Source organism: Coenobita brevimanus, chromosome 105 (genome assembly GCF_032717465.1).
Source record: "Coenobita brevimanus isolate Jiangsu-jjx chromosome 105, ASM3271746v2, whole genome shotgun sequence".
In the NCBI taxonomy this organism is placed as follows: domain Eukaryota; kingdom Metazoa; phylum Arthropoda; class Malacostraca; order Decapoda; family Coenobitidae; genus Coenobita; species Coenobita brevimanus.
The window spans coordinates 909321-937282 of record NC_137058.1 but is presented as its reverse complement, the minus strand read 5'-3'; the positions used below and the strand labels follow the sequence as shown (position 1 = coordinate 937282).

General features: G+C 41.2%; 1 protein-coding gene across 1 annotated transcript; it reads left to right on the top strand.

The window, feature by feature from the left end:
* The first annotated feature begins 8 nt into the window (after positions 1-8).
* Positions 9-27299, top strand: LOC145416285 (dihydrolipoyllysine-residue succinyltransferase component of 2-oxoglutarate dehydrogenase complex, mitochondrial). Its single transcript, XM_080285283.1, has 10 exons — positions 9-137; positions 6219-6240; positions 6822-6876; positions 8732-8796; positions 13303-13433; positions 19142-19510; positions 22177-22328; positions 23210-23408; positions 24571-24822; positions 25532-27299. The coding sequence occupies exons 1-10, from the start codon at positions 75-77 to the stop codon at positions 25664-25666; spliced, it is 1443 nt and encodes a 480-aa protein (XP_080141409.1). The 5' UTR covers positions 9-74; the 3' UTR covers positions 25667-27299.
* The last annotated feature ends 663 nt before the right edge of the window (positions 27300-27962 follow it).

Genomic DNA, 27962 nt, shown 5'->3' with positions numbered 1-27962 from the left:
TTGTTTCCACCAAATCGGAGATTGGATGGCTAGGGAGTCCGGCTGAGCTGCGGCGGAAGACGGGACGGTCGGCCATGTTAGGTGTTAGAAACATTGGGAAATACTGGGCTCGACTGCCTACCCAGGTCGAGCTACAGGTGAGAGAGGATATGCTTATGACATTAGCTATCGGTATATTTAGCTGTGTAGTGTAAAACAGGCAGGAAGCGTAATGGCAGTAAATGTTAGGGAGGGTGTTTATGTGACGTCATGGCATCAGCTGATTACCTGTACATTAGGAATGAATTAGTTTTGGGTAATTACTTTGATCTGAACCACCTTTTGTGCATGAACTAACATACATCTTCATCGACCCATGAAATAAAGTTCGTATTTCCGTCAGAGGGGAGAGTTTGCCTCAGCAGAAGATGTTCCGCAATGCACCAATATTTCGTCAGGAGTGTTGTGCCAGAGAAAAAATTTGGTAAAATAAAGAAATTGCACACTGGTATTTGTCATTATAAACAGTAAATTGATACATGATTTTCATTGCTTAATTTAAACTTATTTGTATAAGAAAACTAACCTAACAATGTAAATTTGGATTGGAATGTAGTTGTAAATTAGTTTGTAACCTGACCAGTATCATATAAGTAACCACCCATGGATTATGATTTTATTATATTCAGTGTATAGATTGGTACTATTATAGTTTCAGCCAAAAACAGAATTACGAGATTTTGATCCGTTTTTTTCGATAGCCCATTATAGTCAATCCTAAGACACTTTTCTTCTGTGGCAGTTTCATCACAAATTATTCTTATTTTACTGTTGAAGGTTAGGTTAGGTAGATTATCTTCAAGAATTAAATAAAAAATAATTTGCAACAAAAATGCCGAAGAAGTGTCTTAGAACTGTCTAAAATACCGAGAAAATGGATCAAAATCTCGTAATTCTGTTTTTGGCTGAAACTGTAATTTTACCTGTAGATCTAACATTTCCAAGGCACTTGTATTATGCCTCTATTGCGAGCACTTGAAAAGTTAGGTTTTGAGTGGTAGGTAAAGGTCATGCCCATACCAGATGCTTCTTGGGTGGACAGGAGTTCTGTTCTGTTGCACTGTAACCCATGGAAGTTTCAGTCATTGTTCAGTGGGTTCACTTGTGTGGGTTTTAGTGATACAAAACTTTTCTATTCACCTGCCCATGCTTACAAGCTTTCATTCTTTGGTGTGGGCTTGTGCTAAGGGTTGGTTAGGTCATAGGTTTAGAGTTTGTTGGATGGTAGAGGGAGGTAGGAAGTATGAGACAAAAAGGGAATGAAGAGATAGGTGGGAGGGTAGGAAGTGGTGTGCAGGTACAGTATAGTATCACCTCTACTGCAGGTGGATGATGATGGGCTAACACCAAAAGAGGAGGACTGGAGTGTGTTGTAGTGTATTATTAGATTATATGTTCTAGGGATTATTATTATATGTCCTAGTGTTTATTATTATAAGAACTAAAATTTACTGTCAGGGCATATCCTAGTAAGTGTGTAATTGTAAATGTAAGGCACTATGACAAATAACTTGCTGTCATAACTGACAAGAAGTCATTCACCTGAAAGAAACTCCAAGTAAGAGATATATGTACAGTATAAGATAAAGTAATGGCGTGTTGCTGATAAGGAGGAAATGTAAAACTGTGAGTGCATTTACATTTACGTACATTGGTAGTATGATGAATAAGGATGGAAGTTTAGAGGATGAAGTGCTTGAAAGGGTACAACAGGGAAGAATGGTTGCTGGTTCATTGACAGCAGTAATAAGAAATAGGAAAGTGAGCATGAAAGTAAAAAAAAGGCACTGCTAGATAGTACTGTGATACCAGCTCTAACAGATGGAAGCTAAGCTTCGACCTTTTTGGAAGGACGTAAGTCAAGAGTGAGGGTAGTGGAAATGATTTGCTTGAGAGGAGCATTTGGAGTTACATGAAGAGGCCAACTGACAAATGAGGAGGTGAAGAAGCATTGTGGTGTGAATGTGGATGTGATAGAAAACATTAGGAGAAATATACTGAGGTGGTTTGGCCATGTGGAGAGGAGAGACTAACTAGGAGAGTACATGAGTGAGATAGAGAGGGGGAGACTGAGGATAAGAAGGGATAGAGAGGTATATGAGAGAGGGTGGTGTGAGTTTGGGGGAGGGCAACAAATGGCAGGGGACTGGGTGACATGGAGGTGATTTGGTTGTGGCCGTCCCATATGGAATTAAGACGTCTTGCAAATGATAAGTTGTTGGTGCTGGTATAGAACCAGGGCAAGATGCAGGGCAGATGTTATTATTTTTTTTCTATCTATCTATCTATTGCCAGACGCCACAATCCTGTAAGGGGTGGCCATTTGACTTTGATCGCATCTGTCTGGAGCAATGACTCATAAACTGCAGTATTGTGATGGGTATTACCGGTAATTCAATTATTTTCATGTTTCAGACCATACTTGATTTGGTGATAATTCTATGATTTCTTTCTCCCTCCCTTTTTTTTGGGGGGACAGGGGGGAGTTGTTTGATTTTACCATCGTTTTTGACAGAAATGACTGGTTTTTGATATATCTCCCTCCCCTCTCCCCCTGCACCTCCCGTTAAGATGGGTGAATTACAAACCATTTTGGGTAGTAAAACCCCACTTAGCCTAGTCTAGACCAGTTGTAACCTAAACAGATTCTAACCATAGTTATCAGCCTCACATTCCTGAAAAAGAAGAGCAACAATGGGAGAGCACCAGTTACTTATAGTGGCCATGGCAAAACTGAGTTGCGAGGCAGAAACTCAGCTGGTGGTTGGCTAGAGTAAATTATGTGAGTTGTGCTGGCTGGCAGCTGAGCAAATTAAAAAATGTTACATTTCTCTTCATATTGGTTCGTGATGGAAGTGTCATAGATGAAAAGGCATTTGTATAGATGAGATCTAACTATATACAGTAATCCCTCAATTATCAGGATGTTCATTAACTGAACCATCCATTATCCAGATGCAGTGGTCTGGCTGTTCAAAACCATTATTCATACATTTTTCCATTTTATCCAGACAGAATGCTTGCATCCGGGTGGAAATAATGGCCACATGAACATTCCACCCGGGTGGTCCGTTTTTTTCCTGTTTTTTAGGGCTGTGGTGATTGCTTGCCTGTAGTTGATGGGTCTGGTTGACCATAATAATTGCTTGGTTGTGGTTTATAGGTCTGCTTGACCAGATTAGAGTAGTATAAAACTCCAGGAATAAGTGTTGTACAATGTACTGTAGTGGCCTTTTACAATGCTTTTCAGAGTTAGAGTATGTTCAAAGGGGGTCAGGGGAGAAGTCCACTCTTTGGACAGAGCCACTATCCAGACATGCCTTTGGCTCTCTTATGTCGGATAATCAAGGGATTACTGTAACACCCCCAAAATAATTTGATTGAATTTGAGCTGAAACTTAAATACCCAGCAATACCATCAGCTGATTTCCTGTGGTAGCTACCTCCATATCAGTGCATTGAAGGTTGTTGACATCAAGACAGGACCACATTGCTTTTCACTGTAATCTCAGTGAGAAAGATACCTTCAAAATGAAAATGATACAGACGTAGAAAAAATTAGCATATTGGTATTTGTTTTTATTAGCTTCTTTAAGGCAGAGGGGTTTCTCATATCTCGGTTCAGTCATTTGATGTTAGTTGATTGAGCTGCTGAATGTGTCACTGTGAGAAAATTATTGGACAGTTTTTCACATTTTCAGTCCAGCAACTATTTATTTGTATTGTGGGCCCAGGCTCATCTGGACATGAACCCAGTGGACTGCTGTCTAAAGTTGCCCTTTGGCAGTTCACCATCCTTTCATGGAGTAGGGAGGGAGGTGCAGGATTGTTGTATAAGGAGTTGCCTGGCTATATTATTGCCATCACCTGAAGGCATCCCTCTCCACCACCCCAGTGACAAGTATTGTGTAATGGTGTCAGTAGGTTAGGTGATGGAGGCTTTCCTTGGATTACATAATCATAACTTCATAAGAAAGAGATTAATGTTGACCTAGATGCACACATTGCAGTGATAGTCATATCAGATAGCAGTCCAGAGGGAAGAGCTTTAGTTCTTTTGTTTCAGTTTCATAGCAGGAGTTTCTTTTGTGATCCACATTGTGAAAATTAGGTTGTTCTCCAGTCTGTATAATGTTACAGTACTCTTAACATATTCCACTTCAAGATTATGTAATGTTAGCATAGAATGCCCAGTGTAATCCACTAGTAGCAAAAGATGATATTACTTGAACACCATCTTCTATCCCCCCAGCCACCTCCCTTTGTGTACTGCTTCTTATCACCCTCCACCATCCACCCAACCCCCAACCATCCAACCATCACCTCCTTATACCCTCGTCCCTCATCTCTGCCCTCCTCATACTCTCACCTCCTATCTCTGCCTCCTCCCCTCTCCTTACCCTCACATTGTACTTTTACCCCCCTCTTTACTCTCACCTCGTATCTCTGCCCCCCATTCCCTCCCAGCACTAGCCTGTCATAAAAAAATTAGAGAGCATCTCACATTCTCTACTTCATGTTGTAATCATTAGTTTAGTTTGTGACTGGGCTGCAGTGCGTCTGGCAACCCCACAATGTTACGTGCTGGATATAAGCAGCTTTTTAGTCCACTTTCTTCTGCTTCCACCACTTGTTCTGTACGGGGGGAAAATAAGTTCAGAGTTTTGCTTAAATCCATTTTTCAGAACAGTCAGAATACCAGCCAGTCCTGTATTATAAGTCTTGGACCTAACAGGACTTGTGTTGTATGAGGGTTGGAGACAAGGTTGCTGTAGTCCAAGGGTGGGATTCTTTTATATATCCGTGATTTATTCTTTGTTGTACCGGTAACTGATTTGTTTTGCAGGAAGAACATGGAAAGAATACTGCACAGTCTTCCCATTACTCTTGTCCCTCCTATTAAGACAAATAACGGTTATGAGGCTTATACTGTACAGTAAAGCCTTGATTTAACATACCTTGATAGACTGGATATCCAATTTAATGGACATTACGAAGCTACTGGACTTCATCAGCTACAACAAACAATGTCCGTTAAATGGGTGACTGTGTTTCACATTACTGTTAATGTGTTTCATGAAGTGCAATGGCAAGGATGTGAAATAAACTGCAAAAGAGTGACATTATGGGCCAAGTTAATGTAAAATCAGTATAGTTTTCATTTTAAGTACTGTAGTAGAATACTGTATGCTGTTGTGCTCATGTATTTTTCATACGAGCTTGAAATCCCACCTGTGGAGGAACCATCAGTATAACAGATTTTCAGCTTTATTGGGTCAGTTATAGTTGAGGTTTGACTGTATATAATATTTATTTTGCAGGAAGGGCAGGGAAGAGGAGTGTAGAATTTCCCATGTCCCTAGTTCTTCCTGCAGAAATGAATCTTCTGTAAGTCATGACAGACAGTCAACTGTAAATATGTTTGAGAGTTTTGCCCCAAAGTATTTAAGCATTAGGAGACCATTGTGGCCCACATTCTGGCTGGTTATGGAGATGCCCTGGTGCCTCAATCTTGGCAATTTATTTTCTGACATGTCTGGTTAATACAATTATGCACGTCGTTTATGCAGAGTACGATGATATCAGAATGACTTACAGTAACCCACACGCAACACGGTGGTAAGGCGTAATAAGTAACACAAATCACTTAGGTAGAGGAGTTAGGGAACTTCTTATCCAAGGAGAATGCAAGCCCATATGTCTCTGGCAGTGTTTCAAGGTAAAAAAAAAAGAAATCTCTGACTGCTATGTAGTTTGGAGTGTAGTGCATTAATGCTGTTTTCTCTGAGCTTAAATATGTGCTGCAGTACTAGGCCACCACAAGGCATCTGTTTGTCATTAAAAACAGTTACCATATATGTATTGTGGAAAATTGAGGTCATTGCAATTCTGTACTGTATTTGTATTTTTTTTTTTTTTTTTTCAAAGTGAGGTGAAGTGAAAATAAAAAAAAATCTTTATTCACAGGTGTATACAAGTAAGTAAATGGCAACTAATTCCATATTAGCCATACATTAAAAATGTATTCCATTACTTGGAATATAGCACAGGTAGCCAGTATAGAATTTTTCTTTACAGTATATCTGTATATTATTGTGTACTGTGCTGCGTTTAAAACTTGTTATCCATCATTTACCATAGAACGCATTTTACTAATTATTGTTTTTTTTCCCCTTCAGTTTCTGCGATCATCAGCCAGATGTAAGTACACACATTCTAGTCGTGCATAATGTGTACAAGAGTACATTAACAACAGGAAACCAAAAATTATATCCGTGGGATTAAGAGGTAAAGGCAGAGCTATGGCATTTATTGTTGTTCCTGTTTATTCAGAATGGTGTTTCCAAATACTGTACTGTAATCTGGTACCAAATTTATTTCCTGACTCTTGAATATTATGTGTATACAACACTTTTACAGATGATGTTCCTGTCTTTCAAGATAGTTTACAGTAAGTCTTCAGTAAACATCTCATGCATTCCATTGTAGTTTTGCCTTTAAGTATGAAGTTCATTACAGAAAAATTATGAATTAAAGTTCCATTGCCACCATTGAAGGTGATTTGCCAGTTCCTCCCAGTTTTCAGTAAGATTTGCTTGGAAATAGTTGTGATATTTTGAAGCATACCTGTGATGTATGAAAAAGGACTGGCTTATCTCCCCTCTCCCCCATTTTTAAAAAATCATAAAGAACAAGCAGGCTGAAAGGACTGCATATTTTAGGGGTTAAATAGTGAAGATATTATGAAGGGACTTGAGAGTAGAAAAATATTTTGTTTTCAGGTTGCATCTCGACTCGGAAGCTGCATCTGGCTTTCTCCTCACCTCCACCCACTATGTGAGTCATGAATGTAACACAGCAGTACATAGTCATTGGTTTATGATTTATTGTTTACTGTACAGTGATCCCTCATTTTTTGCAGTTTTGGCTTTGCCAGTTTTAATTATTCACAGGTGATTAAACCAATAAAAAATACACTAACTTTAGGTGTATTTGGGGATGCCGGAAAAAATAAAATTGTTAAGTAGTCAGAAATGCACTTTCAACTTGTAACTTCTAATATCTGGTGAAGTTTGGGGCACAACAGGGTTTTTAGGCAGTCACTTAATTAAATTATGGCTGTGAAGGCCTGTTGAAATGGATTTTCATTATTTTTGTGGATTTTTACCATTTGTGGGCATGTCTTTTCCCAAACTTTTGTGCAAAAACAAGGTATGACAGTATTACTGGTAATGCATATTTATTTACAGGTCTATCTATCTATAGCCCGACGCCCTAATCCCGCAAAGGGTGGCCACAGACAAAACGCCTCCAAGTCGCTCTGTCACCCACCATTTGACTACCCTCCCCCCAACTCACCCCCCCCTCCCTCATATACCTCTCAACTCCATCCCTCCACCTCATCCTCGGTCTACCTCTCCCTCTCCCTCCCTCCACCTCACCTACATACGCCCTCTTAGTCAGTCTTTCATTCTCCATTCTCTTCACATGTCCAAACCACCTCAGTGTATTTCTCCTAATCTTCTCAACCACATCCACATCCACCCCACAGCTTTCCTTCACTTCTTCATTCGTCAACCTGTCCCTCCACGTCACTCCACATGCTCCTCTCAAGTAACTCATTTCCACTGCTCTCACTCTTGACTTGTTCCCCTCTTGCAAGGTTCGCGCCTCGCATCCATACGTCAGGGTAGGGATCACAATATTATCATGCAGTGACTTCTTAACTTCCATACTCACCTCCCTATTTCTCATCACTGCTTTCAGTGTACCAACAACCTTCTTTTCCTGCTGTACCCTTTCACACACTTCATCCCTAAAAGTTCCATCCTTACTTATCACACTACCCAAGTACTTGAATGCACTCACATTCTCCATATTTACAGGTACTGCCAGAAATTCAGTCCTTCCTCCTGCCCTCCAGTATCTCAGCATTGTATTAGCCTGGGCAAAATAGCATGGAGTTAATGTAAGACGTTTGGTTCATTACATAAGCATTTAGTTTCTTAACTTAGTTGTAACTACCCAAGCTATTACACAGTAATGCTATGATGTACTGAAGGACAGGAGAAGGAATGGAACTTTAGTACTGGGAATCAAGAACATGTTGTAGTCTCACTAATGCCAGATAATTTTATTTATCTTAGGAAAGACCTCCCTGGACTAAAGTGTCAATCGCTAATTGTGTGGTAGACCTCCGGGTACTGCTTGGTTATTGTACTGCTGGATTATTATAAAGTGAAGCAAAAATGTGCTGACAGTAAACAGATACAGTACTATAGTGAGTTTTTTTTTTTTTTTTCCTGGATGTCTTAACCTTTCAGCCATCTAACATGTGGAGGCTTCCCGGCAGTTAGTAATGTTATCTGGTGTTAGCCATAATAAAATGGTCATCCCCAGATTCGAAAGTAAAATCTATAATTTTAGGGTAGGCTGTAGTGCAATATTATTTGTTAGATAAGTATTGCATATCATTTATGTTCATAAAGCATCCAGATGTATTTTTTAGAGAAGCCAAAACCAAAATATGGAACGGTGGAATGTAATAAAATGTGAATAAAAGGATATTACAGTACTGTACTGTGATATCATTGAATGCAAATTTTATTAAGTAATTAGACACAATAAACTTCATTGTTTTATATGTATAATGGAATGTTTTAATTAATTTTGTCATTGCTTTTGTATTTAGATCAAATTGCCAGTATGAGCAGCAGATTAAAGACTGTCGCCATTTCCACACTTCAGCCCCACTATGTGAGTATACAGATATCACTTCTTGTTATGATTGTTATTATTATTGTTAGTATTACTACGTAGTTACTCATTATTATTTTTACTCTCCCAGCCCTTGGGTGGGAAAGGAGGTCCGGATGATGATGATGATTATTGTTATCATCATCAGTACTAATAGTCGTCGTATATCACAGTGTGCTACAGTGTATTCAGTGTGTGGCTCACAGGTTTGTGTTTTGTCACTCAGGGTAAAGCAGAATCAGCTGTTTTAGGGAAGGACAGAAGCCTTCTACAGGTATCGCATTGCTCACAGCCAGAAGTTGAAAGAAGTGTCATAATTCCACATGTACAGTAATAAGTGAGCACAGTATTTATTTTATGGTGAGGGTAGTCTGGCAAGCAGGTGTGTTTACACAGACAGGGAGAGTTTTTTTTTTTTTTCTTAATAACAGGACTGTGGTACCATCTCCATTTTTTTTTTTTTTTTTTTTTTTTTTTAAGGAAATGCAATTTTTTATGAGAAAGCATCCAAGTGACTAATTATAAGCTTTCAGTAATTGTTGTTTATGTTTTTATTGTTCTTCATATCATGCAAGTCTAACATGGCATTAAGAGATCTATCTCAAACATAGCCTCTTCAGTCCGCAGATCCAACTTTGCGATCTTTATCCGTTTGAGTATAAACACTCAGTACGAGATTCATGATTGTTTAGTGGTTTATCAGTTAGGCCAGAGAGATGGCTTTACCTTACATGTATTGGTTTGAGTGTCCAAGGAGGTTTTTCTGTCATGTTAAATGCTGGTGGGGGATACATCAGTTGTCATCATCATCATCATCTGGACCTCCTTTCCCACCCAAGGGCAGGGTGAGGAGTAGCAATATCCAAACAACTTAAGTTTGCCCAATGCAATGGGTCACGCTTCCATTCACTCATCATTCAAGCCCCTGGAATCCAGGTTCTATCTGATACATCAAAAACTTTCACCACATTCTGTAGCTTCACATAAATGTATCTGAGTCAGTCTGGACGCTGACACGTTAAAAAAGGGTGCCAGATCCCTGATTATGCACTTCGTACAACGTTCATTCAACCAGCTCGATCTCTTGTCAGTTTCCTAGTCTCACTGATTTCCAAACCTCTCTTCCTCACACACTCATCCACCATATCTCTCCACCTTCTTCTTAGCCCAACTTGCCTCCTCCCTCCTTCAGATTTGCTCAGATATACCTTTTTTTACCACTCTTTTGTTATCCATTCTCTCCACGTGTCCACAGACTTCTTCACTCCGCATCTCTTACGAATCATGTTGTTTCGTATTCTGTCCACTCTCTCTACTCGACATACGTTCTTCAGCAGTCCCATCTCCGCTGCTGTCACTCTTTACTTTTCAATCTCATGCCACACCATAGTCTCACATCCATATGTTAAAGTTGGCACTAACACTCCTTCATGTACGCCTTGTGCAGCTGCAACACTCAAGCTTCTGTTTCTTATCGGGGCCTTCATTGCACCTACTACATTCCTTCCTTGTGTCACTCTACTTTCCACTTCTTTTGCACATTTTCCTCTCTCTTCTATCACTGTACTCTGGTATTTGAACTCTCTCACCAATTCCAGTCTCTCTCCATTCACTGTAACATTACACTGGGAGTCACCTTCTCTCTCGATTACCATAACTTTACTCTTTTCTACATTTACTCTCAAGGCACAACGCTCACAGACATCAGCAAAACTCTGCATTAATCTACCAAGTTCTTGTCCAGTATTTGCAAGTAGTACTGCATCATCAGCATACAACAAATTTGAGATATTCCATCCATCACCATTCATTACCAATGCCATCCCTCTCTCCATTACTCATGTTTTTACTTCTCTCATCACCCCATCTATATATATATTGAACAACCATGGGGATGTAACAAAGCCTTGTTGCACGCCCACATTGATCGTGAACCATTCACTTAGGTGCCCGTTTACCCTTACACATGCCTCACTAACGTCATAAAAACTCCTGACATCACCTAACGGCTTACCATCTACACCTTACATGCGTAAAACCCTCCACAATCCTTCTCTGTCTACTTTGTTGCATGCTGTTTCCAGATCCATGAATGCTATAAACACCTTATAGTCCGTTTCACAAGCCTTCTCCACTATTTGTCTCACTGCAGATATTTGATCCACACATCCTCTTCCATTCCTAAAGCCATCCTGTTCATCATTCACTAGGACTACTGATATCTCTCTTACTTTCTCTATAATAATTCTTCCATATACCTTCCCAAGAACACTCAGTAAACTTATGTCATGATAATTCTTGCACTCACTTCGCTCATCCTTATTATTGTGCTGGGGTACAGTCACAGCCATTTTCCACTCCTTGCACAATTTCACTCATCCATGCCTTCATACATATCTCCAACAAGCACTTCATTCAACTTTCTCCACTATACTTAATCATCTTTGCATACACCTCATCAACCCCAGCTGCTTTCGCATTTTTCAGCCGCTTCACAGTGTTCTTCGCCTGTACGAATGTCACTGCATTCCTTCTCTGCAGTCTCCCAAACCAGTTATGTTAAGAGTTGCTTTGCTCTCTCCATTCCCATTCACCAGACTTTCAAAATATTTTTTCCATCTGGTCCTTACTTCATCCCCATGAGTTAATAATCTACCACTTAATCCTTCACGCTTTCACATTTCATTCCGCTGTCACTTCTACATTTCCGCACCTCTTTCCAGAATAACTTCCGATTTTCAGAGTAATTTGCATTCATTTTTCTTCCTAGATCATCACTTACCTCCTTTTTCCTCTTCATTAGTCTCTTTACCTGCATCTTGCTCTCAGTATATTCAGTTATTTCAGTTGAACCCCTGTTCTTTAACCGCCCTAGCCACTTCTTCCTCTTTTCCTCCACTGCTGTCTTCCCACCATGCTGTACCTTCCTTCTTTGTTGTTACTCTTGCCACACCACACACCAGTTTAGCATTCCTAACTAAGCAGCCTCTATATGCATTCCACCAGCTGTCTAAATCCATTTCATTCCAATTCACTGATTCCAACTCCTCCCCTACTTTGGTCCTGTATTCATCTGCCATTTCTTTAATCCTTAGCTTCTTGACTTTCAGTCTTTCTCCCTGACATCTCCTCTCTCCCCTGGTCCACTTCACTCCTCTCAGCTTGATCTTGTATACCACAGTTATATAATCTGACAGACCTCCACATCTTCCTCTCACAGCCCTCGTATCAGCAACCATTCCCAGCATCGACCTCTTTGTGAGCACATAATCAGTCAGGCTCCTTTCAACATGATCCCCTTTCCCTCTATACCATGTATATTTATGTGCATCTCTGTGTTTGAAATACAAGTTACAAAAGCTCAACCTCCTTTCCTGACACATATCCTTCAGTCGCTTCCCATTATCATTTACTCTTGATACTCCATTACAATCCACTATGTTATCCTCAGGACCCGTACCTACTCTTCCATTCATATCGCCCATTACGATCACTTTATAGCTCCTGGGCATTTCTCCCACTTCTTCATACAGCTCATCCCAAAACCTGTCATTCTGTCTCTCACTCCTGTCATCACACAATGCATATGCTACAAACACTGCCACTTTCACCATCCCAAACCTGAACTTGACACATACATTTCGAGCTGACACATTTGTAATCTGTCATTCCACTCTGCCACACTTCATTCACTAACAAACCAACTCCTTCCTTGCATCTTCCTCTCCCATTCAATCCTGATCTTACACATTTCACACCCTCCCACTCCTCCACCTCACATCCTTTCATCTTTGTTTCACACAACGCCTTCATGGCCTATCTCATGCTCTTGAACACATTCACCACTTCCACCCTGTTGTTCTCCTCATTCAGACGTCTCACATTCCACACAGCCATGTGAATCTGCCCATTTGGTTGGGGCCCTGGGCAGGTATTGGGCCCTCTCAGGCTCTCTGAAACATTTGCCATGATTAATTGATTTTAGATGGGGAGTTGGGGGGACACTTAACCCTGCCAAAAACCCTGGTTATATGGTTACCACCCAATGTAGTACAGTAAATGGTTTCCTGGGTATAGCAAACCATTTGGCTTATCACTCAGTGTAGAGACCATAAGGCATTCCTACATTGAGTGAGTCGATGATGGGTGCCCAACCTACCATAAGTTCTAATCTGTGTTATTATAGCCTCGGACCCAAATATCCCGAAGAGGGTAATACAATGAATACTGGAGGATTCATTCTTATAGTAGTGTCATCATTGTATCTTTATATATTTTATTTGGTCAGGAATATTGGAGATAAACAGGTTTGACACTTACATTATTGTTTTTTAATATTTCTAGAGTTAATAATTAATTGTTTGTTGACAAGACAGTATACACTCTTATAATGGGTACTAAAGTAACATATAATTTCCTTTGTTGGTAGATGTGAGATTTTTGGACTTAGTAATACAGTATTTTATAATGATGACTAAAACTACATTTTCTTTCTTTTGTTGGCAGATGGTGAGATCAGGGTAGTGGAAGTGCCACCTTTTGCAGAATCCATCACCGAGGGTGACATCAGGTGGATCAAAGCCGTGGGTGATGCTGTGGGGGAAGATGAACCAGTGGCTGAGGTGGAGACGGACAAGGTGGGATTATTAACTAGATTTACCCTTAACCTTTTCTCTGTAATGATATATTATTTTCATATTCTTGCTATGATGCTGGAGAGAAGACACATTCATGTGGTGGCACCAACATAACCATGCAGCTCCAATGCTTGGTTACATAGGCCCCTCAACTCACTCCCTCTCCCCCAAAAGGAGGATGGTACATTGCAGGAGGAGGGCAGCTTTATCCTGCAGTCCACTGGGTTCATGTTTCAGATGAACCTGGGACTAAAACTACTACTACCACAACTTGGTACTATTATTTTTCACAGTGGTAGGTGGTGGCAGTTATCATCCACTCACGATGTAATGTTGCCTACTTTTTCCTTCACTTTTATCATTCTTTTTCTGTCTTCCCTCCCCTCTTCCTATTTCTTCCATCGTTTGTGTCATTAAAAAAAAATTTAACTCATCTTTCCCCTTCAGGTGGCACTACACTGAGTGACAAGCCTATTGCTTTCAGTGTAACACAGGGGACCATTTACAGTGCTGGGTAGTAACCATATTACCAAATAAGAGGGTAATGGTGCCCCTGTTAAATGGATGGAGAAATGCAACTTTGGTGTCCATTCGGGAACCAAACTTCCACACACTTTCCCTTGCATAGGTGTGTTGTGGTGCTGTCTGTTGCAGGGGAGCACTGATTCACTGCATGGGATTACCCTGCAGGGGTGGTTGCTTGTCTGTGGTTGAGGGGCCTGCTCAACCAGACAGGTAGGATTGTTCAACAATAACAACAATTTCTTGCCATCTCCATGCAGTTTATTCAACTTCAGAGAGAGACTTTTTTATCAGGAAGGGTTAGATATAGCTGTCACTTCCTGAAGCCTTCACTACCAGGGGCCCTCATAAACTGAATAAAATCATGGATAGTGTTGGCAAGAATTAACCCTTTAACCGCGGGTGTCATTCCAGAATGACGTTGCAAAAACTGGACCAAACCGCGGGTGTCATTCTCGAATGTTTGTGAATATTTTGAATACCCCGCGTTTTTTCCGTGCGCCAATTGTTTCAAGGGAGAGTAGCTATTAAGTTCTTTCACTCCAGCCAACCCCCACCTCCCTCTTCCCCCCCCTGAGGCCCCACCTCCCACCCCCTGGGCCCCCCACCCCGCCCCTGACCAATCACGCATCAGTATCTGTCCAGCTGTGTGAGTGACAACACATGCTGATGTGGCAGTGAAGTGCAGGCAATTACAGTGCCTTTTACCTGTCTCAGTGAACACAGAGTGGGTGTTTATCGTATGTGCAGTGTTCGTATATGTTTATAGTATTATTATCAGAATGAGGTTGGCATTTGGTAATGGTGTATGAGCGAAGGTAATGGTGTGTGAGCGAAAAATAGTGATTTTACACACCTCACTTCTAATGGCACTGCCCGTCCTGTGAAAGTCAACAAAGTCATGAAACGTACATCAATGGAAAGCTGAAGGTTAGTACTTTCTAATGGTACCTTATTTTTTTCTCTAGCTTTATTCTGTGCAGAGTTATTAAGGTTTAAAGGTTTGTTTACATTTGGCTGAAACCCCCGTGGGAGAGGACAGTCAGACCAAAACAATACCCGCGGTTAAAGGGTTAAAAAACGAAAAAGAAAAGAAAATATCACTTGAAGGAGTTAGCCTGTTGACTCTATTGATTGTGTACATTTCATTTTTGGTTGTGTTAATTCCAGATGATTTTCTTAAGAGAGATCCCTTGTAGTTGTGCCCCAGCCCTGTCTGAGGTGTGAACCCTGTGGCCTGCTGGCTTAAGTTGCTGTTTTCTTTCAGTCCACCATCCACTTTTGGGGGATAGGGATGTTGCTGGGGGATGTTTGTATAACCAGGCAGTTGACACCAGGCTATATCTGCCACCACATGAAGACAGTTAGTGCCACCACATGAAGATGTCTTTCTTACAGTGGAACAGTAAATGAAGGCTGTGTCTGTCCGTGTGTTGATGTCTATCCTAAGAAGACTTAAATTGCCTGGATACAGCAAGAATAAAATGTAAAGTACAGTCATGGCTCGCTTAATGTGCGGTTACATAGCGCGAAGTAAGTCATAGCATGGAAGGTGACATTTGCATCCAAAGAATGTCACAGTGCTGAAAAAAATAAGTATAACATGGGCGGAGGAAGCTGCCCATTATTTTACACTTCCTGACTCTGTGTTGACGATGGACATAACACAGTGGGAAGTCCCAGTTTATGTTTCTCGAAGGCATAACGCGGCCAGTGATAGAGAGAGAACGTCATGCGAGACATAAAATTATAGTTGGAAAACACAACACGGCAAGTTACAGACAGAACATGGATTGCATCAACTAAAAAATGAGACATCAAACATCACATGCAGGAAGGTGAGGCGGTGAGAGGTGCAGCTCAGGGCAACAGACAGCACGCAGGCAGTGAGCTAAGCAAGGGGCAGGGGAGGGTGGGAGGACAGGGAGGGAGACAAGCAAGGGTGGGGGAGGGTGAGGGGAAGGAGAGGGAGACACGTGGGGGTGGGGCAGGGTGGGGAGGGAGACAATTGGGGGGGTGGAGCAGGGCAGGGAGGGAGACAATTGGCAGTAAAGGAGGGTGGGGGGGGAAGGGGAGGGAAACAAATAGGAGTGGGAGAGAGTGGGGGGACAAGAACTACTACCCCCCCATGCCATCTCACTCATCCACACATGTTATTTCTCTCTTTCTCTCTCTGTCTCTGTCTCTCTCTCCTGCTAACACACACACACACACACACACACACACACACACACACACACACACACACACACACACACACAGTGTCCTCTCCATCCCCCCTCTTCTCCCCCCATCCCCAGTTCCCCCAACCTCCCCCCTAGCAAGTCTACAGCCTCTTACATTCTAGGTGAGCACTGTCTTTATTAGGTAGGTTAATGTCTGTCTATCTATCTATTGCCAGACGCCTTAATCCCGTAAAGGGTGGCCACAAACAAATTGCCTCCATGTCACCCTGTCCCCCGCCATTTCACTGCCCTGCTCCCAGCTTACACCCCCTCCCTCATATACCTCTTCACTCCATCCTTCCATCTCATCCTTGGCTTCCATGTCCTGGGAAAAAAAAACTCCGAAAATTGCCCCAGAAGGTGAACCTGGGTCTGGCTTAGGTACCTTGAAAACCTGTAACATGCAAACGTCTGGCCATATAATGTGGAAATCTCATAAAACGGGAGCTACAGGGTACCAAATTCCCGTGTAATGCAGACAGTGACTGTATAGTATGTTGTTAGGTTGAACGGGTTAAGGTATGTTTGATATGTACTCATTGCATTTGTAGATTTTGTTAAGAATTGTTACTTTGTATTTGGCCAAAATACAGTATGTGCTTAGTATGGTATGTGTTACTAGTATGGCATGTGTTGCCGTGCTTCTGAGAGTAATTTTTTAATATGTTCATTTTTTTTTCAGGTCCACTGTATTAGCCATTTAAATATTTATTATGTTGATAATATATTAACATTAAGTTGTAGTGTTTAAGTATTATTCACTGCCATCCACATTAAATGTTGACCATTAATTTTTTTTTACTGAAAGGTGCCACTGACAGGTGAAAAATGTCTTTCTTATACATGCATAGGCAGGGCCTTAGAAGCATAGACTGTAGTAGTAGTAGTGCTGGAAATGGATTGAAACCTGGTGTCTTAGTGAGTGAAGTGGTTTCTTTTTGTGTCAGCCATGAAGGTTTGTAGTAGCATTAGTAGTAGTAGTAGTAGATGTAGTAGTTACAACCCCAGGCTCAGCTGAATGGTGGACTGAAAGCCAAAGACTCCCCCATCCTCCTTTGGGGAATAGTGAGGGAGTCATGGGACGATTGTTGTTGTTGATCAACCCCACTCTGTCTGGCTGTGTGGACCAGTCAACCGCAGGCAAGCAGCCTATCCTACAGGGCCTTGCCATGCAGTGAATTTATGTTCCAGTTCGGTTTACAGTGCCTTGCGACTGCGAGGCCTGGGGAAGAGTGTGGAGGTTTGGTTCTTGGATGGACATCGCATTTGTTTTGCTACACCCAGTTAGCAGGGACACCATAGCAGGCTCCACATCACACTGTTATTTGGTTATATGTTTACCACCCAGCACTGTAAATGGTTTCCTGGGTTACAGGAAACCATTAAACTTGTCATGGAATGTAGAGTTGTCAGAAATGGAAGTAAGAGTAATAAAAAGTGTCAGGAAGGAAAGAGAGAAAAAGGAAAATGGGAGGGCAGACACAGAGATAAAGGTGAAGGATGAAGTATGCAGCACTCAGCCAAGTGGATGGGTGATGGTCACCACCACCTGCCACTTGAGATGTTTGTATAACCAGGCATTGGTGAAGCTTGGCCATATCAGTGCCACCACATGAAGGTCTCTCTCTCCAGCACAATAGACTTCAATAATGATTGTATACATTCATGTATCTGGTATGGGCTGATGGTATAAACATTAGGTATTTGGGGAAGGAGTGTTGTGTTGCTGTAGTAAGTGCAAATTGTTCCTAGCTACATTGGTGATGCAGTTTACCATTCATGCCCCTCATAGAATGACTAAGGTAATGTTCTTAAAAGGAGTTTGATTGGTGTGTGAAGCTTTGACCTGATGCCATTTTAAATCCTTGTCAGTAGAGTGACATGTTTTATAATTTTTCTTTGCTATCAGTGGACACTTGTATTCAGCTTAGGAAGAATCATTGGGTTGTTGAGGGGTTACTGAAAGCTTTATGTAACCCCTTTGGCTTCAGAAGTCTCTCCTAATCAGAATAAAATTGTTTAGGGATAGCAAGAATGAAGACGAGAATACCTCACTGGATTGAAGGAGTTAAGCAGTGGTGTATAGGTGGGTGTGAATGCTGATCCTTTGGTGATCAGTTCCCACTCTTACCCACTAGAATATGGTTTATTATCATTTGTATTGATCATTGCAGTAGATAAGGACACCCACCTTCCACATTCTTGATAAAAGCGCAGCCCTCAAGTGACAGCAGTGACAAAGTGGTTTCATGTAGCTATGCTTGGAAGTCATTGGTGTGTAGGTGACCACATAACCAAATGATTAACTGATGGTTTAGTGAGTGAAGATGGTTCATGTGGATGTGGACCTTAAGTGTTTATATTCAGAGGATGGTTGGGTTGGAGTTTATTGCTAACATAATGGTATTCAAAGGAAGCAGTTGGCCATGTTTTCCTTTAAATGTCTGGACTGAGTAGCCTAACCCTTGGTCCCTTCACTTCTGTTAGCAGTAAAGGAGTGGATGCACAGATACATTGTGCATTCTAAAGTTTTGTTTTCTGTTACACCAGAAATTCATTAACCCTATATTACCATGAGTTCTTGGTAGCTACCCACCGAGCCTGAAGTTTCTAACTCTGGGTAATGTAATATGGTGCTGTGCAAGTGTATAGAATGATTTTCCTAATGTTATTGTAGTACATTGGTCTGGTGTAGTTTAATGGTGCTGGAGAGGGACACCATCACATGGTAGCTCTGGTATAGTATGATACAATGGACCAGCTCTGCTACCTGGTTATAAAAACAGCTTCTCCTCCCTTCCTATCCCTGAAGGGGAGGTGGTGGACTGCAGGAGGGTAGTTTCAGCTTCTAGCTAACTGTGTTTGGAGTCAGATGAGGCTGGGGTCACAATAACAGCAAGGCAGCAGTAATAGAAGATTTATTGGATGTAAGTGATGTCTAATAATAATTTGTTGTTTCAGACTTCAATGCCGGTGAACTCTCCATGTGCAGGTGTGATCAAGGAGTTGTTGGTGGAGGATGGAGCCACTGTGACTCCAGGCACCCATATTTGTAAGATAGAGGCTGGTGCTGCTGGTGCTGCCCCAGTTAAGAAGGAGGAGGCACCTGCTGCTGAGCCTGCTGCAGCAGCTGCAGCAGCAGCAGCTGCCACAGCAACAGCAGCAGCTGCTGCTGCTCCACCACCGCCCCCTCCTCCGCCTCCGTCAGCCGCAGCTGGACCAATTCCCAAGTCACCTCCACCTCCAACACCACCACCACGTGCACCCATTGCATCCATCCCTGTGGCTGCAATAAAGCACTCATCATTCATACACCAGGCAGAAGTTAAGGTTCGCAGTGAAACAGTTCTTTGACAGTGTATAAGCCAACACTGCCCAGGCATCATAATCAGTGGTTATTAGCATCATCACCCAGTTTGTCAACATCTCATTGGATGTGACAGGATGATGAAGTAAGAAAGGAGAAGTCAGTAAGTTAGAGTATTTTACTTCTGTGCCAGTGTTGCAGGCCTTAAGCATTTACCCTTCATTGAAGCCTTTGAACTTGGTTCTGTACCATACATGATTCCATCCATATTAGCATCATTCATTCTGAGGACATGTGGTATAGATTTTGTCATGCTTCCTGCAGCCATTTTTACTCAGCTGTGGGAGATCTCCCTTGGTGAAAGGTAGTGAAGACTGTAAATCCTTCCATTGAAAGTCTATCTGGAACTGAATGAAATTGTCATAAAAACTTAAAAATAAAATGATAAAATTCTTCTTTGGATTACCAGTGTTAAATTACAATCAGAACACTTGCCGGACAGAGCCAGTCTGTTGACTGTCAAGTTAAAGAGTTTTAGCCGTTGCTGTTTGCTTCTTTATTCATGATTTATCCATGAAGCTCAATCTATCCTTCATCGGCTTGTTTGCTACCTCATTGTCGATACTTTGCTGATTCATACATTCCATCCATCCATCCATTCATCACCCAATTCTGTGTTGTCTCGGGGCTAGGCAAGTTGGTCCTGACATTGAAGATGAGAGTGACCAGCCTCACCCATCCCTGAGTGGCTTTACATGAGCAATAAACCTCAACCATCCCTTGGATATAAACCACTTATCATATACAGCTGATTTTCTGTCTTTTCATCACTCCTCATACCATCAACATGCATGCAATAGCTATATCATTTTGATTTTTTCTCATATCCATTCTGTTTGTGTGACCCTATCATCTAAGGGAAGATATTTGCACTCCTCTAGTCATGCCTTTGTAATTCTAGCCCCTTGCACACAGGTATAACCATCCACAAATTTGTCTTCATATGGTAGTTACTTTTCTCCTACATGTGTTCTTCATTCCATCAGTTACCAGGTTAAGAAAGGATGCAAAACTAACATCATGTCCTTCGTCATAAAACACGGGTCATCCAGTCATTTCAATCCCTTGTCATTTCCATAGCTTCGTCATTTTCATAACTCATTTTCTCACAGACTCACGATATCCATCTATGTTCCTGGCTTACTATGCCTATTCTAACTTTAAGGTTCACTTGCATCAATCTGTTCCATCATACCTACCTACCGGTACCTGTTCCACCACACTGTCATATCGTATCGTTTATAAAGGCTCCAACATGCATACATGCGTTAGCCTTGATCACCTAATGGTGGCTATCCATGCTGCTCTGTTTCTGGCAGCCTCCCTATTCAGCCTCTGTTCATTCCCTATCTGCATCCATAGATGTAGATAGCAACAGAACAGGGAGGCTGTCAGTAGACTTCATTACATACTTTGTGTCTTTAGGTACGGCAGTCACTGCTGCATGGTATTCTTATCGTCCATTTACGAAACTGCCCATAATCCTTAATAATCCCATGTCCACTGATTTGACTGACCTTGTCACATGTATATCATACTGCATTTACCTGCTAGCACTGACATACCCTGGTAACTCTGCTGTCTTTCTATACAGTCATTCCTTAACTCGTTCCATATCCTCCGAAAGGAGGATGTTGGACTCCAGGAAAAGGGCATTTTCAGTCTACAGTCTACCAGGTTCACATCCAATTGAGCATTGAATCATAAAAACAACAACAACACCCCAAAGTTATTGTGGATACTACATACCATGCAGTCCTTTTCCAGCTTCCGTACCCAAGGCCCCTTTCTTTATTGAACCATTTTTCTTTCCATGCCCTTTACTCATTTAACTCTCCTTTCCTTTACATCATCATCATCATCATCATCATCCGGACCTCCTTTCCCACCCTAGGGCAGTGTGGGTAGTAGCAATGTCCAGACATCCCAAATTTGCCCAGTCCAATGGGGCACGCTTCCATTCACTCACCATTCAAGCCCCCAGAATCCTGGCTGTATCTGATACAAACATTCACCACGTACTGTAGCTTCACATAAACCTTATCCGACAGAGTCAGTCCGGATGCTGTCACATTAAAACAGGGTGCCAAATCCTTGATCATGCTCTTCTCCTTGCAACATCCACCCAGCCAACTAGATCTCTTTTCCAGTCCCCTAGCCTCACCAACTTCCAAACCTCTCTTTCTCACACACTCATCCACCATATCCCTCCACCTTCTCCTTGGCCTACCTCTCCTCATCCCTCCTTCAAATTCGCTCAGATATACCATTGTCATAAAGATGACTTTATTTGTGTATTTGTTTACCATCCATCCATCATCCAATCCTACGTTGCCCCATGAGGAGTGTAGGAGCCTGGGGCTAGGCAAGTTGGTCGTGACATTTAAGATGATAGTGAATTATTTACGTGTATGTCTATTCCTATGCTCCTCATGGGGCACCACTGAATTAGATGATGAATGAATGAATGGTTTATTTAACTATATCCTACTGTACACACTTTCCTTTGTTCATCTGCAGTATGATTTTTTTTTTTTTTTTTCTCTCGGCATCCTACCATGTGCCAAAACTTCAATTTTGTGTTGAAAACTAAGATGTGTGTTAACCATACTTATTTATCTGCCACCAGGTACCACCAGCAGACTACAGTAAGGAGATCACTGGAACTCGGACAGAACAGCGCGTGAAAATGTCAAGAATGAGGCAACGTATTGCTCAACATCTCAAGGAAGCTCAGAACACAACTGCAATGCTGACCACATTTAATGAGCTTGATATGAGGCAAGTAAATAGTAATGCTGTATATCATTTTATGGTAGCAGAGCAGATGAAAGAGTAGAGTGAGATGAAAGAAGGGGTTTAGTACAGGTTTTGGGGTTAAATGGGTGTCTGATATCTGCCTGGATGTTCATTATATACTAGCTGGTCATATATTGTGCCCCTCTTGAGACTGAGTTCAGGAGGTTTGGTTCTTGGGTGGACACCAAAGGTATTCTGTCCAGCACCACTGTGGCATGTAGGATCATTGTTAGTGGCTGTGATGTAAAAAAATATGATTGAGCACAGTGGAAGTCTTGACTGTCATAGATTATATATGAGCTGTGTAGATTGGAAAGGGCAAGACTTTAAATGGTCATATATTTAAAATTTATAGCACAAACAAGGAGGCAGGCCCCTTCTTTTTGTTTATAATTTCTAATACATGTGACAAAGATGTGTGTGACCTTTCAGTGTCATTGCTGACTACTTTGTAAAATATGATGTAGTGTAATTAATTCTCTTGACAGTATACATATTGCAACTATCTTTTAAAGATTTGAGATATCATTTGCAATTCAGGTTTTAGGGTTATAACTGCTAGATTTATGAAGGATGTAGACCGTGTGTATTTCAGGTTGTAATGATTGGGAGATGATGTGAATCTTGAAATTGCAGGCATAGGAATTTGTAATGTATGGGAATAATTGAGTTTAATGAGCTGGCTCCAAGATTCCCTCCCACCCACCCTTTTTGTCTCCTAACCTGTTTCCATCGTCATCATCATCATCATCATCGTCATTGTTGTCATCATCATCGTCATCATCACCAGCACCAGCACTGATGCCATGCTTCCTCCAGGCAAGCCCCTGTGGGATGGCTGTAACAGAATGGTCTTATTTCAGCAACATCATGGAGTTGAGGAAGAGTGTAGGTGACCTGTTTTTGAAGAAGCATGGGATCAAGTTGGGCTTCATGTCTGCATTTGTGAAAGCTTCAGCATACGCCCTCACGAAGCAGCCTACCGTGAATGCAGTCATTGATGGTGGCGAGATTGTTTACAGAGACTATGTGGATATTTCTGTTGCTGTGGCTACACCAAAGGTAATGTTTTCTTTTGTGATATTGCTTTGCCTCACATAATGGCAGTTGATGTGCTTATATGTGTGTGTATATTATTGATGGATTTTGTTGATGGTTTTACTGATGGGAGTAGGTAAAAATATTGGTGGTTGATATGCCTATATGTATGTGTACGTTGTTGATGGATTTGGTTGATAGTTTTACAGATGGGAGTAGGTAAAAAGTTGCACGTTAGTCTTGATGGTCATGTGTTTTACTTAGATATAAATGTGTATTCAGTGATTCATTGTGATGTGATGTGATGTTTAATAGAGAAAATTTACTTAGCTTCCCAGGCCCTAGTTTCTTAACCCCCTGGTAATAGGGAAGTGGAGGACAAGGCTGGAGAAAGGCCAGGGGAGCAGATATCGGTATTTCGTCAGACACACATTCATGCATACATGCATACTGAACTCTCATTATTCAATAGTCTGCCCTTACATCAACCTTATCTTTCACTTCACCTCCTTTTCATCTGGGGGGTAAAAAAATTAGTGATCCTAATAGTACTTGTGCTTCACTATCATAAAAACTTCAGCATTCAGCAGCAGTCCAGCTCCACCATACATACCTGTAACCTTCCATAATCCTTTTCTCTTCACCATGTCATGTGGTTTTTCAACATCCATATATACCGTTAGTACCCTACAGTTGTTTAATACTCTCTCCACTGTCTATTTCTTCCATACATCCATCATCCAATCCTATGTTTCCCCATGAGGAGTGTAGGAGCAACTGCAAATACTTGATCCACAGATCCTCTACCACTCTAAAAACCATCCTGTTCATCACTGTCTTGGCATTCTGATATCTTAACCCTCATTCATGATGCCACAGAAACATGTTATCAAAAAGGGCCTGTTGCAGTTGTAAGTGATTCATCCTTTTGTGCTTTATCAGCAATATATAATCCTTTGACCTTAACTTGGCTCAGGTTTTTGTCCTTCTTTGGGATATGTCATGTAACTGTAGAATTACACAGTGTTATAACTCTGTATCTTGTCTATAGCACTGTTTCATGCCTAGCATCATATTTTGGTGCTAATCTATTGTTACTACTGAACATTCAAGATGGAGATATGACAGTTTAGGCCAGGTTAAAATAGTAGGAGCATAGTTATGTACATGACATTATTTACTTCAGGGTCTTGTTGTACCAGTACTGAGGAATGTTGAGGGAATGAACTACCTTGATATCGAACATGGTATCGTGGAGCTGGGTGAGAAGGCTCGCAAGAATGCCTTGGCAGTGGAGGATATGGATGGGGGCACATTCACAATCAGCAATGGTGGCGTGTTTGGCTCACTGTTTGGTACCCCCATCATCAACATGCCTCAGTCAGCCATCCTCGGTATGCATGGAATCTTTGACCGCCCAGTTGCCAAGAATGGACAGGTAAGTAAAATTGGATGATTTGTCTACTTTTACACCCTTACCTTATGCACCACACTGTCACAGCAGAGACAGTCCGTGAACACAGCTTCAGCAATGGGTTTCAGGGAGTACTTGGTTGAGGTAGCTGGTTTCCTGCTGTCCATTGGGTTCTCATCCATTGGAGCGTGGGATTGTAGTAACAACAACGGAATATCCTCTACTTATACAATACTGCATCTTTTTGCATAGATTCTCTTACTGTATTTTTGCTTTAGCTGTATAATACTTTTATTAGTTTACAGTTTAAACATTGTTTTAAGATGCATTACAGTAAGATCTTTTGAGGGATGTATTCCAAATTATCACAGGTTTTTCTGTACAACTGGTTCTGTAAATTAAGGGAACTGCCAGATCAGCATTGTAGGTAGCAGTGAAAGCATGAAAAAGACAATTTTTCAGTAAATTACACTAGTCTTGATGGAAAAAAAAAAAAAAGAAGAAGAAACCTTTGGGTTAGGTCTGTGATGTAGGATTTCCTGTACCTGAAACTGTAGGAGAATTTGAATCTTTTAATTACTTCCAGGTGGTGATACACCATGGTGTTTTTTGTTTTTACTGTGATCTTTGTAGCAAAAAGGAATGTAAAAGAGGAAGAATGCAGTGTAAAATGAGGATTTTATATATTTGACAAAGTGAATATTTCAGTCTAATACACTCAAATGACTTCCAGGTGGTGATCAGACCCATGATGTTTATTGCGTTGACGTATGACCACCGGCTGATTGATGGTCGGGAGGCAGTGACATTCCTGAGGCAGATCAAGAGTGCGGTGGAGGACCCCAGGACCATCCTTTGTGGCCTCTAAGGCTTTGGAATCCGGCCACCTAAATTGCTTATGGTCTTATTCTAGGTAACACAGGAGGCTTCATAGTGTCTTGTCCTCAGCAATTTATTTTGCATATTACATCTTATCGTCTTGTACATTACTGAGGCAGACTGTGTTGATGTGGTACGAAAGATGTATAAATAACAGAGAATATGCTGGTGCAATATGCTTAGTAAACTGCTAAGAAAAAGGTGCTACAAAGCCTCCAGTGCATGTGAGAATTTGACCCTTAATATCGTTATAATGCTGAGTCTCCCCATCATACACACACTCACACAGTTGCCTCTACTGTACTTGGGACGGCTTGTTTGGTTTCGTGAATTTCTGTGAATACCGTATTTATTTTATTGGGAAAATTTGCAAAAACTGGGAGCATTTGCTTTTAACTCAGATCTTAATTAACTTTTAGCTTATGACGTAGTCTTTGCACAATATGGGATTGAAAAACATGTTTATTGACCTAATGATTATGATAGTAATTTTGGATCTGTTTAGGAAATGGAGCTTTAACTTAATAAGAGAGTCAGATGGTCATTTGATCTCTATTTTTGTATACATAAATCCTGGACTGAAAGTTCATACAGGTTTGACATCAGATTGTACCGCATGTTTCAGGAAGACATGAGAGTAGCATATCTTGTACGTCTTGTACATACTTGTATCATAAATTTGTCTTTATTGTTATCACAGAAGTAGTTCTGATAAGTCCTTTCATTTTCCTTCAAGATTTTACATTATATTCAAATTCGGATGGAAAGGGTAATGAAGTTGTAGCTTGATTAACTCGCTCAGTTTGAGAACATCTTTTTTTTTTAGTTTAATTTTTGTACCTCCTGACTATTTAATTTAGCTTTGGGGAGATCTTTTCTGCTCCAAGAATTCATTGTTTGAAATTCTGTGGCATCCCCATGGATAATAAAAGGTTGGGTCTTACCATTTCTCCCCCTCACTCTGAGTGGTATCCCTAAGGTTAAGTATAATTGTCCTGTGAACGTGGTCTGAAGGGGGTGCATCCAAGGGTGGTTGGGGTTTATTGCTCACATAATGCTCCTTACCGAGTGACTGGTTGGTTACTCCTGCCTTGTATGTCACTAAGTAGCCTGGCCCCAGACCCTTACACACCTCATGGGGTAGTGAAGGAGTGGATGATGTATAGGTAGGTAGGTAGCAGCAAAAGTGTAATATAAAAAGACATCTTGGTGGTGATTAAGAATTTTTATACTGTAAACACTGGCTGCCAAGTAGACTTGGGAAAAGTTTCATAAATAGTTATGATAGTAACCTGTGTAGCCCAGGGTGTATTGTATCGATGCCATCCCCAAATGATTATATTCGGCTTAAGAGGATGCTGGATTATTGAAGGGTTTAAGGTAGTGTTTGTCTAACCCCTTTAGACTGAAAGAGTTTCCCCTAAGCTGGAAAACGTTTTGTGGAATTAGCAAGAAAAAATCTAAAAAGCCATTACTGGATGCCAGAGGTCAAAGGGGAACTGATGCTGAAGGACAGAGTATTAAAAATATCTTGTACAATACTTAGTAATGATGTTCATGGGGCAAGATCTTGAAGGTATAGGGTATTCTGCATAATCAGGGTCATGATCTAAATACAGTGTAATTGCTTCAAGCTTTAATTTTCTTTTCATGCAGTGGTTGGTAATTTTAGTTGTAAGGATTGACGCACGATTTCTGATCATGAGTACAATTTACGGGTAAGTGTTGTTGTTGCTGTCGTGGTCCCAGGCTCAGCTTGATGTGAACGTGGTGGACTGCAGGCTGGAGGCTTCTTTTTCCAGTTCAATATTGTCCATATATGAGAGTGAAGGAATTGAAGGACATTTGTGTAACTGGCCAGTGGAGGTCCCTGGTTTTGTTGGTGCCACCACATGAAGGCATTTCTCTCCAGACCAGGTGTTGGTGAAGTGGATAAAATAATGGATTGGGGACTTTGGAGTGTGAGTTGTCTTGTCTGCTGTAAGGAACATTGTGAGGATTTTATTTGATATCATTATACTGTATTCAGTTTGGCCACCCCTTACGAGATTAAGGTGTCTCACTATAGATATACAGATAGATAGATAGATGGACATATTCAGTTTCATGTTTAACTTGGTCATCAAAGAAACACCCTCCAATGCCATTACACCAGACCTGTGTACGAGTACAAACCCATATGTTACATTACACATAAAGACCATGGTCCATGCAAGCATGTCGTGTTTGCACCTGATGGCAGCTTTCCAGCTTGTACTGACAAACAACAATAAGCAATTAATACT

Coding starts and splice junctions, on each gene's coding strand:
- LOC145416285 (XM_080285283.1), top strand. CDS start 75: ATGTTAGGTGTTAGAAACATTGGGAAATACTGGGCTCGACTGCCTACC. Junction 19,511..22,176: donor TACACCAGGCAGAAGTTAAG/GTTCGCAGTGAA, acceptor ATCTGCCACCAG/GTACCACCAGCAGACTACAG. Junction 23,409..24,570: donor TTGCTGTGGCTACACCAAAG/GTAATGTTTTCT, acceptor TATTTACTTCAG/GGTCTTGTTGTACCAGTACT.